Here is a 12,670-nt window from a genome sequence, read left to right as displayed (position 1 = left end):
TCATCTCTACAATAAATCAAAAAATTAGCCGGGCGTGGTAACACATTCCTGTAGTTCCAGCTACTTAGAAGGCTGAGGCGGAAGGATCACCGGAGCCCAGCAGGTGAGGCTGCGGTGGCCAAGAGCAGCCACTGCACTCCAGTCTGGGCGACAGAGTGAGACTCCAACTCAAAAAACTCCCAAAGTGCTGGGATTACAGACTTAGCCATCGAGCCCGGCCTCCATTCTGCTTTTTTTCTCCTTCTCCTACCTCCTTTCCCAAATGCCTTGTGAATTCTGAAGTTCTACCTTAAGACAGAGAACAAGTGCCCTTTGAACAGTGCCCTTTTCTAGGGGTGGTGTCATTTGGGGTCTGGGCATGCAGGCCCAAGGAGAGGCACATGATAGGGATTCTCCATGTGATGATGCTGCCTTTGATGCTTGCCTCTGAGGCCTGGAGAAAGCCAGGTTAAGGTTGTTCTGGGTGGCCTGGAGATTTGTTGCTGCTTGGACCTGCCAGGCCTACTTACTCTTTAAATGGAGAATTTTGGATTCTCCCAGAAAATAACTTTGTTACTCATGGATCTTCTGATCCAGGTAATAAAAATGATAAAATAAAATGCTAAGTCTAATAATAAAATTAAAAATATAAAATTATATATGCTTTTTATTTTTTTAAGTAGGAATCTCACTCTGTCACCAGGCTGGAGTGCAGTGGCATGCTCATGGCCACTGCAGCCTCAACCTGCTGGGCTCAGGTGACCCTTCCTCCTCAGCCTTCCAATTAGCTGGAACCACAGACACACACCACCACACCTGGCTAATTTTTGATTTATTGTAGAGATGAAGTCTCACCAACTTGCCCAGGCGGGTCTTGAACTGCTGGGCTCAGGCAGTCCTCTCGCCACTGCCTCCCAAAGTGCTGGGATTACAGGCGTGAGCCACCTCACCAGTTTATATATGCTTTTTAATCAAATCTAAGTTATCATCAGCTATAGACTGTGCTACTGCTTTATGCATCTCCACGAGAAAATGCTGCTAATTACACTGACCAATGTTTGCTTATAACAAACTCTTCTTACATATTACTCTTGGACATACATAAAAAAGTAAAATAATTTTAGGCCATGTACAGTAGCTCCCAGTACTTTGGGAGGCCAAGGTGAGAGGATTTTCTTAGCTCATGGGTTTGAGACCAGCCTTGGCAACTTGGTGAGAACCTCATCTCTACAATAAATTTAAAAATTGACTGGGCGTAGTGGCACGTGCCTGTAGTTCCAGCTACTCGAAAGGCTGAGGCAAAAGGATCGCCTGAACTCAGCAGGTCGAGGCTGTGGTGGCCGTGAATGTGCCACTGCACTCTAACCTGGACGACAGAATGAGACTCTGACTCAAAAAAAAAAAATTTTTTTTCCTTAAGTGCCAAATCATAGTGTAATATATATATATTTTTTGAGTTGGAGTCTCACTCTGTGGCCCAGACTGGAGTGCAGTAACACACTCCCAGCCACTGCTGCCTCAACCTACTGGGCTCTGGCGATCCTTCCACCTCAGCCTTCCAAGTAGCTGGAATTATAGGCGTGCGCTACCATGTCAGGCTAATTTTTGATTTATTGTAGAAACAAGGTCTCACCAAGTTGCCCAGGTGGGTCTTGAACCCGCGGGTTCAGGCAATCCTCTTGCTTCGGGCTCTCAAAGTACTGGGATTATAGGCTGAGCCACCAAACCCAGCTGTATAATCTTTTAAAAGATATTTTAAGTGACATTTAAACATATAGTACCTGTCTAGACAAGGTGACTCACCCCTGTAATCCTAGCACTTTGGGAGGTCAAGGCAGGAGGATTGCTTGAGGCCAGGAGTTTGAGACTAGCCTGGGCAGTACAATAAGATACTATCTCTACAAAAAATGAAAAAAATTAACTGGGCGTGGTGGTGTGTCTGTAGGCTCAGCTACTCAAGAGGCTGAGACAGGAAGATCACCAGAGCCCAAGAATTTGAGGCTGCAGTAAACTATGATCACACCACTGCACCCCAGCCCAGTGAGATCCTGCCTCTTAAAAAAAAAAAAAAGAAAAGAAAGAAACCGGCTGCAGTGGTTCATGCCTGTAACCCCAGCACTTTTAGAGGTGGAGGCGAAAGGATTGCCTGAGCCCACGGGTTCAAGACCAGCCTGCGCAACATGGCAAGACCTCGTCTCTACAATAAATAAATAAAAAGTTAGCTGGGCGTGGTGGCACATGCCTGTATGTAGTTCCAGCTACCTGGAAGGCTGAGGTGGAAGGACCGCCTGAGCCCAGCAGGTTGAGGCTGGCGGTGGCCGTAAGCGTGTTACTGCACTCCAGCCTGGGTGACAGAGTGAGACTCCCACTCAAAAAAAAAAAAAAAGGAAGTAGTACCATCAAACACATTTAACTGAGCTAAAGCAACAGTATCAATAACTTAGACTAAATTCATTCAAAATGTACGGTTATTATGACGACCTCTTGACCATTTGACAACAGTTATAAAGTTTCAGAGGCATAAATGTGGAAAGGGAAATGTGCGTCTTAGAAATAATGCATTGATGCCAGGTATGGTGGCTCACGCCTGTAATCCCAACACTTTGGGGGGCGGAGGTAAACTGATTGCCTGAGCCCAAGGATTCAAGACCAGCCCGGGCAACTTGGCAAGACCTTGTCTCTACAATAAATAATACAAAAAAATTAGCCAGACATGGTGGCACACACTTGCAGTTCCAGCTCCTTGGATGGCGGAAGCAGAAGGATTGACTGAGCCCAGCAGGTTGAGGCTGCAGTGGCCATGATTGTACCACAGCACTCTAGCCTGGGCGACAGAATGAGATTCCGACTAAAAAACAAAAACAAAAAACCTAATTAATGCATTGCTATACAGATTTGACTAATTTCAAAGCATTTAAAAACACTTGATAGTACATTGTAAAGCCATTTTCTGCATAAAGAAACTGAGACTTAGGAAGATTAAGTTACTTGCCAGAGATCATAGTTAATGAATGACAAAGCTGGGACTTAAACCCCAGACGTTCTGCTCCATCCAGTTTCCTAGCATTTGACCTCATCTGCTTGGATCTTGCCAGTAGAGCAGATGACTAGAACAGCCACAGGAAGTGAGGGCTGCCCTGATTCTCTGCTTCTTCCGAAAGAGTTGATTAAAGACAACTGCTGGCAGAAGTGGTTTTCTTAAAGATGGAAAGAATAAAAATAAAAGTTTAATTTGAGGACATTCTTTTCTCCCCCCTTCTCTGAAGGTACCAGAAAGCAGCTGAAGAAACAAACATGGACAAAAGGAGAAACGTAAGTATTCAGAAGCCCCGGGGCACGTGGCACTTCATGAGCAGAGCCTGTGTGGCCAAGCCACCTGCAGCTTCTGTGGGGCTTGGGTTCCGTGTCAGCTGAGTGGACATTTGTGCCAGCTGGTCTGATCTATGAGCCATTTGCTCAGGAGAACTTGGCTCCATTGCAGGGAGTCTTATTTTTTCACTGAGGTTCTCCTTTTGAGCCACGTCTTCCTTCCTTTGTTGAGTGAGAAACAGAAGGCCAAGTGCCTGAGGTTAGTAAAATGGCTTCCTACTTTTACTCAAGTGAGAACCCAGGGGTTTCCTAGGCTGTCATCCTTTTTTCCAAATCAAACAATTCGTATTTCGATAGTTATGCATTTAAATGGCAGTAACTGTTAGCAAGCTTCCTAGCTGCAGTGTCCATCAAAGACAAAAACCTCCAGAGTAAGTGCTTTGCTCAGACTCATTCACTGCCCTCCCTGCTTTCTAACTTTCAGCTGGGCTGGATAATACATGTCTTTTGAAATCTTACTTGATTTAATATTATGAGAAAAAAATACTTGTCTGTTTGGGCAAGAATTCTTTAATTTGGCTGGCATTACAAAAACATCCTCCTGGCAGTTTTCAGTCCCTAGCTGTTTAAATAAGTACATTACGTGCCCCTGTCAATTTGTTCTCTCTAAGGGGTACTGCTGACCAGGTCCTGGGCTTAATTTTCCTGTAATTTGAAAATGGATCTCCTCCGGTACATTATAAGAAAAAGTTACCATTACTGCATTCAACTGCTGGGTTTTTTCTTCCATCTTCTTTTTCTTGCCTAGGTTTCCCCCTTACTCCATCTTTCCTTTCACTCATTCATTTAGCAAGTTTTCACAGAGCACATACTACATGCCAAGCACTGTTTTAGGCACTGAGAATGCAGATGACATTTCTGCCCTCATGGAGTTTACATTCTAGTGGGAGAAACAGATAATAAAGAAATGGTGTCAGGTAATGATTTATGCTGTGAAACTGCATGAAGCAGGCAAGAAGGTTAGAGTGTAAGTGGTCAAGGAAAGCCTCTGAGGAGACATTTGTGCAGAGCTCTGAGGACATGAGCCAGGGAGAAGAAAGATTCCAGCAAGAAGAACTGCATGTACAAATGCCCAGAGGCAAGAGCAGTCAGTGTGTTTGAGTAATAGGAAGAGAAAGGTCACATAGTGTCATTGTGAGGGATCAGGCTTTAATTCTGAATGCGAGGAGGTCTTTGGAAAGGGTTTTTTTTTTTTTTCTTTACAATATTTTTTTGGGCCGGGCTCAGTGGCTCAGCCTATAATCCCAGCACTTTGGGAGACCGAGGCAAGTGAATTGCCTGAGCCTGTGGGTTCGAGACCAGCCCAGACAACTTGGCGAGACCTCATCTCTACAATAAAATAAAAAATTAGCTGGGCATGGTAGCGCGTGCCTGTAGTTCCAGCTACTTAGAAGACTGAGGTGGAAGGATTGCCGGAGCCCAGCAGGTTGATGCTGAAGTGGCTGTGAGTGTGCCACTGCACTCCAGCCTGGGTGACAGAGTAAGACTCCAACTCAAAAAAATTTTTTGGTAGAGACGGGATCTCACTATGTTACCCGGACTGGTCTCAAGCTCCTGGGCTCAAGCAGTCCTGCCACCTAAGCCTCCCCAAACACCGGGATTGCAGGTGCTCACTAACATGTGCGGTCTGAAGAGGGTTAATGTACAAAGAAATAATGTGGAATAACTTAAACTTTAAAAAGGAGAGGAAAAGGCCGGGCTCAGTGGCTCAGTCTGTAATTCTAGCACTTTGGGAGGCTGAGGCGAGTGAATTGCCTGAGCCCGTGGGTTCGAGACCAGCCCGGACAACTTGGCAAGACCTCGTTTCTACAATAAAAATAAATAAATAAATAAAAATAAAATAAAAAGGAGAGGAAGAGAATATAGAGGAACAACGTCAGAAGCATGGAAACCAATTAAACGACAATTGTAATGATTTAGGCAAGATATAATAATGGCTTGAACTGGGGTAATAATGGTATAGGTGATGAGACATGGCCAGGATTTACACTGAAGGTGGAGAGAAAGAGAAGACTCAAGAATGGCAACGATGTTTTTGGCCCTAGCACTATTAAATTAAAATGCCATGAATTAAGATGGGGAAGACTATAGTAAAAGCTGGTTTGGAGAAAGATAGATAGTAGAAGCTCAGTTTTTGGACATGTAAAATGTGAGTGTTTTATTAAAACATCCAACTGGATCACCTCCTTTGGGGAAAAAGAAAAAACCATCCAAGTGGAAGTGTCAAGTAGGAACTTTGATACTGTAAAGAGGTCTGGACTTGAAAGAGACACCACCTACCTCCAGTAAGAATGGCCATCATTAATAAAACGGAAAATAACAGGTGCTGGCGAGGATGCGGAGAAAAGGGAATGCTTCTACACTGTTGGTGGGAGTGCAAACTAGTTCAACCTCTATGGGAAACAGTCCAGCGATTCCTAAAAGAACCAGAAATTGATCTTCCATAGGACCCAGCAATCCCCCTTCTGGGAATATACCCGGAAAAACTCAAAATCATTCTACAAGCTGGGCTCGGTGGCTCAGCCTGTAATCCCATGCTATGGGAGGCTGAGGTGAGTGGATTGCCTGAGCCCGCAGGTTCAAGACCCGCCTGGGCAACTTGGTGAGACCTCATCTCTACAACAAATCAAAAATTAGCCGGGTGTGGTAATGTGCGCCTGTAGTTCCAGCTACTTGGAAGGCTGAGGTGGAAGGATCGCTGGAGCCAGTAGGTCGAGGCTGCGGTGGCCGGAAGCGGCCACTGCACTCCTGTCTGGGTGACAGAATGAGACTCCAACTCAAAAATAAATAAATAAATAAAAAATAAATCAAAATGAGCCGGGCTTGGTAGTGCGCGCCTGTAGTTCCAACTACTTGGAAGGCTGAGGCGGAAGGATCGCCAGAGCCCAGCAGATCGAGGCTGCGGTGGCCGGGAGAGGCCACTGCACTCAAGTCTGGGCGACAAAGTGAGACTCCAACTCAAAAAAAACCAAAAAATCATTCTACAGAGAAGATACCTGTGCACGCATGTTTATTGCGGCACTATTCACAATAGCAAAAGTATGGAACCAACCATGCTGCCCATTGAAATTGAACTGGATTTTAAAAAATGTACATATATGTACATAGACACAATAGAATATTATGTAGCCATAAAGAAGGAAGAAACTATGGACTTTGTAGCAACTTAGAAGGATTTGGAGTCTTTCATACTCAGTGATCTATCACAGAAACAAAGAACTGAGTGCCACATGTTCTCACTCATAAGTGAACCCGGAACACCTATCATAATACTATAAGAAAAGAATTGGCATTAGTGGGATACTGCTAGGGTGAGGGGGCCACGTAAAATCAATAATGGTATCTGATCCTAATCCAGGCGAAGTGAGGAACAGTGCAAGGCCCAAACTTCACCTGTACCTAGACCACTTATGTACTCATTCCTGACTTGTACCTCATGTCTTTAAAATTAAAAAAAAAAAAAAAATCCAGCCAGGCACAGTGGTTCAAACCTGTAATCCCAGCACTTTGGGAGGCTGAGGCGAGTGGATTGCCTGGGCCTGCGGGTTTGAGACCCACCTGGGCAACTCGGCAAGACCTCATCTCTACAATAAATAAAAAATAAGCTGGGCATGGTAGCACACGCCTGTAGTTTCAGCTCCTTGGAAGGCTGAGGTGGGAGGATTGCTGGAGCCCAGCAGGTCAAGGCTGCAGAAGCTGGGAGCATGCCACTGCACTCTAGTCTGGGCAACAGAGTGAGACTCCAACTCAAAAAAAAAAAAAAAAAAAAAGAAACAAGAGAGGGTCTGGGCATGGTGGTTCAGGCCTGTAGTCCCAGCACTTTGGGAGGCTGAGGTGGGAGGATTGCTTGAGCCCAGGAGTTTGAGACCAGCCTGGGCAACATAGCAAGACCTTGTCACTACAAGAAAATAAATCAAATTAGCCAGGTATGGTAGCATGTGCCTGTAGTCCTAGCTACTCGGGAGGATTGCTTGAGCCCAGGAGTTTGAGGCTGCAAGTAAGCTATGACTGTACCACTGTGCTTCAGCCTAGGCAACTGAGTGAGACTCCTGACTCAAAAAAGAAGAAAAGAAACTAGAGAATAGGGTGCCAGAAACCAAGTCAAGAAAGCATTTCTAAAAGGAGGGTTCACAGTCACACACAGAGATAAGCTGAGAATTGACAATTGGATTTGGCAACATGAAGGTCAGTGGTCACCTGTACTGTTTGGGAATGGTAGGAAAAAGGCCTGACAGGACTAGGGTCAAGACAGTGGGGTGAGAGGACAGGCACAGTAGTTCACGTCTGTAATCCCAACCTTTGGATGACCGAGGCGGGCAGATTGCTTGAGCCCAGGAGTTTGAGATCAGCCTAGGCAACATAGTGAAACCTCATCTCTCTAAAAGATTTTAAAAATTAGCCATGTGTGGTGATGTGTGCCTGTAGTCTCAGCTACTTGGGAATGCTGAAGTGGAAGGATCACCTGAACCCAGGAGGTTAAGGCTGCTGTAAACCATGATTATCATGATCATGCCACTGCATTCCAGCCTGGGTGACAGAGTGAGATCTCGACTCAAAAAAAAAGGGCTGGTGCAGCAGTTCACACCTATAATCCCAGCACTTTGGGAGGTGGAGGTGAGTGGATTGCCAGAGCCCATGGGTTTGAGACCAGCCTGGTCAACATAGCGAGACCCTGTCTCTACAATAAATAAAAAAATTTGCTGGGTGTGCTGACACATGCCTGTAGTTCCAGCTACTTGGAAGGCTGAGGCCCAGAAGGTTGAGGCTGCTGTGGCTGTGAGCGTGTCACTGCTGTGGCTGTGAGCATGACACCCAGCATGGGTGACAGTGAGACTCCAACTCCAAAAAAAAAAGACAGTGGAATGAGAGAAATCAACATCACTAGTATAGACAAATATATCTGGAGCATCTCTTATGTTCCAGGTGCTGAAGATACAAGAGGAATAAGATGTACTTCCCGCTGCCAAGGTACTGTTTAGAGTTTGGAAAATGGAACTTAACAACCCAAGTGTGATAAGTAACATATCAAATAAATACTCAGGGTGCTGGTGGAGATTTTAGGAGGGACCCATAAGTGGAATTCTCAGAAGAAGCAGTACCTGACTTAACCCTAAAGGACCAAGAGGAATTAGTTAAGGGAGTGGCAGAGGCATTATATCCTGGACAGAGGAACCAACACATGCACGACATGATGGCATAAGAGAACAGGCATACTTGGTGGATAAGAAGACAATTGTAGGGCAGCCTCCTTGGGTCCCCTCCTACTGTGGGAGCTTTTCTGTCCTCTCAATAAATCCTGCTTTCTCAAAAAAGAAAAAGACAATTGTCACATTCACCAAGATGGAGAAGTCAGGAAAAAAAAGAGGTTGGAGAGTGAGGGTGAAGAGAGACTAGAGAAGACTTCAGTCTTGGGCAAGGATGAGTTTAAGATGCCTAGAGGAGTTCCAGGTAGAATAGGTAGGTAAGTCGAGATTTCTGACTAGATTATAGGTTATATAGCTGTCTAGATAGATGCACAGTATAGATCTATCTATATAGCTGTTGATGCTGTTATCTACTTGGAGGTGAAGCCAGGGGATGGATGATATCATATACAGAGACTGTAAAATGAGCAAAGGTGAGGGCCTGAGACAAAACCTCGAGAGACCCCACCATGTAAGAAAGGGACAGAGGAGAAGAAACCAGTTAAAAACAACAACAACAAATGAGAGTAGCCAGAGAGGTGGGAAGAAATCTAAGTAAAAGGAGTGTCACAGGAAACAAGGAAGGAAGAAACTTTTTTTTTTTTTTAGTTGGAGTCTTACCCTGTCATCCAGGCTGGAGGGCAGTGGCACACTCCTGGCCACTGCAGCCTTGACGTGCTGGGCTCAGACGATCCTTCCACCTCAGCCTTCTGAGTAGCTGGAATTACAGGCACACGCCACCATGCCTGGCTAATTTTTTTACTTATTGTAGAGATTAGGTGTATCCAAGTTGACCAGGCTGGTCTCGAAACCACAGGCTCAGGCAATCCTCTCACCTCGGCCTCTATAGACATGCCCAGCCTTTTTTTTTTGAGTTGGCAGTCTCACTCTGTTGCCCCGGCTGGAGTGCCGTGCCACTCTCACGGCCACTCCAGTGTCAACCTGCTGGGCTCTGATGATCCTTCCGCCTCAGCCTTCCAAGTAGCTGGAACTACAGGTGTGCGCTACCACCCCTGTCTAATTTTTATTTATGGTAGAGATGAGGTCTTACCAAGTTGCCTAGGCTGGTCTCGAACCACGGGCTCAAGCGATCCACTCACCTCGGCCTCCCAAAGTGCTGAGATTACAGGCTGAGCCACCCAGCCCAGCCAGAAGGAATTTTTAAAAGGGGAAGTAGTCAGTAATGTCAAATACTATAGTGAGATCAAATAAGGCAGAAATATCCATTGCAATGGCAGTTGAGGTGAGTGGAAGTGAATAGTTAAAGAAGAAGAAGTTATTATGATAAAAATCCTTAACCTCACTGATAAAGAAATGTAAATTAAAGTAACAGTGAGATATTAAACTGTAGTCTAGACTAGGTACAGTAGCTTATGCTTATACTCCCAGCACTTTGGTAGGTCAAGGCAGGAGGATTTCTTGAGCCCAGGGGTTCAAGACCAGCTTAGGCAACATAGTGAAACTGCCTCTTCTACAAACAAACAAACAAAAACTTAACCAAGTGTGGTGGCTCATGCCTGTAGTTCCAGTTACTCAGGGAGGCTGAGGTGGAAGGATTGCTCAAGCCCAGGAGTTTGTGGCTGTGGTAAACTGTTATCGTGCCACTGGCACTCACTACAGAGTGAGACCCTGGCCAAAAAAAAAAAAAAATTGTAATCTAACCAGTTGGCAAAGGATTTTGAACAATGCAGATATGCGTCAGTGGGGGAATGGTAAATTATGGTACATTTGTACAGTGTAATATGCTATATGGTAGTTTATATATGAAGCCAGGCACGGTGGCTCACACCTATAATCCCAGTGCTTTGGGAGGTGGAGGCAAGAGGACTGCCTGAATCCAGGGATTCAACACCAACCTGGGCAATTTAGAAAGACTTCATCTCTACAAAAAAAAAAAAAAAAAATTATGTATGGACATGAAAAGATACCAGAAGCACACTGAGTAAGGCAAAATGCAGAAACAGTAAATACAGTATGATTTTGTAAAAACAAAACAAAACAAAAACACATAGAATTCATTAAAAATGGGGAGAAAAAAACCCAGTATATACCTGTTAATACGTAGGGAAAATTGCAGCATCTATTTGTCATGTATACATTTCTATATTGATTCTGAGTTTTTCCCCCTATAGGTTGCTACTTTTGTAATTGAGAAAAATGATAAATTAAAAATGAGATCATAGGCCAGGCTCGGCGGCTCAGCCTGTAATCCCAGCACTTTGGGAGGCCAAGGCAAGTGGATTGCCTGAGCCCGTGGGTTTGAGACCAGCCATGCAACTTGTTGAGACCTCATTTCTACAATAAATCAAAAATTAGCCGGGGGTATAGTTCCAGCTACTTGGAAGTTGAGATGGAAGGATCATCAGAGCCCAGCAGATTGAGACTGTGGTGGCCGGGAGTGTGCCACTACACTCCAGTCTGGGCAACAGAGTAAGACTCCAACTCAAAAAAAAAAGAGATAATATAGTGAAAAATTTAAAGAGGTAATTGGCTATCTTGGTTGGCACTACTTCAGAGGTGTTTGGGTGAATGGACCAAGAATTAAAGAGTGAATGGGCCAAGCACTGTGGCTCATGCCTATAATCCCAGCACTTTGAGAGGCCAAGGCAGAAGTATTGTTTGAGCTCTGTAGTTCAAGACCAGCCTGAACAGCATAGCAAGACCTCTTCTCTACAAAATTCAAAAAATTAGGCCAGGCGCAGTGGCTCACGCCTACAATCCCAGCACTTTGGGAGGTCGAGGTGAGAGGATTGCCTGAGCCCATGGGTTTGAGACCAGCCCGGTCAATTTGGCAAGACCTCACCTTTACATTGAGTCAAGAAAAATTAGCCAGGCATGCCTGGGCAACTTGGTGAGACCTCATCTCTACAATAAATCAAAAAGTTAGCTGGGCATGGTTACATGCACCTATAGTTCCAGTTACTTGGAAGGCTAAGGTGGAAGGATCACCTGAACCTAGCAGGTCAAGGCTGCAGTGGCCGTGAGTGTGCCACTGCACTTCAGCCTTTGTGACAGAGTGAGATTCCAAACCAAAAAAGAAAAAAGAAAAAAATTAACCAGGTATGGTGATGCATGCCTGTAGTCCTCACTACTTGGGAGGCTGAGGCAGAAGGATTACCTGAGCCCAGGAGGTTAAGTCTGCAGTAGTGCTACCACTGCACTTTAGCCTGGGCAACAGAGCAAGACCCTGACTCAAAAAAAAAAAAAAAAAAGTGAATGGAAAGGTGATAAAGTGGAAATAGCAACCACAGCCTGTGCTTTCAGGACTTAACTGTGAAACAGAGGAGACAGCAAAGCTAGAGGGAGGATTACTGTTTTGTTGTGACAAACTTCTTGTAACAAACTTCTTATGACAACATTTTTTTAGATTGGAAAATAGAGTTTATTTTAAAAAGTAAATGAGAGAGAGAGGAGATTCACCTCTCCAATGTAGAGGAGGAGGCCAAAGCTTAGGAAAACATGGCCCAGCCACGTGACTGGACCAAGGCTTAACAAAAGCATGTCCTGGCTAATTTTTTCATAGTAGAGTTATTCAAGTTCTCATGTAGTTTCCCCTAATGTTAACATCTTTCATAACTCTGGTACATTTCTCAAAACTAAGAAATTAGCATTGGTACAACGCTATTAACTGTGGACTTTGTTTACATTTCACCAGTTTTTCCTCTTGTGACAGAGCATTGCTTTTAAGATCCCCTTGACTTGTAAAAGTCTAAATTGTCTCCTTTTGAAGAACGGGGAAATTTTCACATAAATTTATGAAGTAACCGACCAGGCTGAAGAGTACCTACATTTTACTATGGAAAGCAATTTAGAGAAACATTGGGGAACAAATTTGTTCATTCCCTTTCTTGGAGCTAAACTTCCAGGTAGTCCACAATTCCAACTTTCCTGCTGTATCCTCTCAAACATCCTTCCGTTTTTATTTTTTTTTATTTTTTTGAGTTGGAGTCTCACTCTGTCGCCCAGGCTGGAGTGCAGTACCATGCTCACGGCCACCGCAGCCTCCACCTGCTGGGTTCAGGTGGTCCTTCCACCTCAGCCTTCCAAGTAGCTGGAACTACCGGGGTGCATGACCATACCCAGCAAGTTTTGTTTTTTGTTTTTGTTTTTTTTTTTTTGAGTTGGAGTCTCACTCTGTC

General features: G+C 44.6%; 1 protein-coding gene across 2 annotated transcripts in view; it reads left to right on the top strand.

The window, feature by feature from the left end:
- Nucleotides 1-12,670, top strand: part of LIMA1 (LIM domain and actin binding 1) — a 113,614-nt gene that overhangs the window by 54,789 nt on the left and 46,155 nt on the right. For both annotated transcript variants that reach the window (XM_008062278.1, XM_008062277.1), the window contains exon 3: nt 3,246-3,291. In XM_008062278.1, the coding sequence (XP_008060469.1) occupies nt 3,246-3,291 (46 nt within the window). The remainder of the gene's footprint in view (nt 1-3,245; nt 3,292-12,670) is intronic.

This window comes from Carlito syrichta, unplaced genomic scaffold (assembly GCF_000164805.1).
Source record: "Carlito syrichta isolate Samal-C Ts95f unplaced genomic scaffold, Tarsius_syrichta-2.0.1 Scaffold305684, whole genome shotgun sequence".
Classification (NCBI taxonomy): domain Eukaryota; kingdom Metazoa; phylum Chordata; class Mammalia; order Primates; family Tarsiidae; genus Carlito; species Carlito syrichta.
Note: the sequence above shows the minus strand (reverse complement) of the source record. Positions and strands in the feature narration are given on the sequence as shown.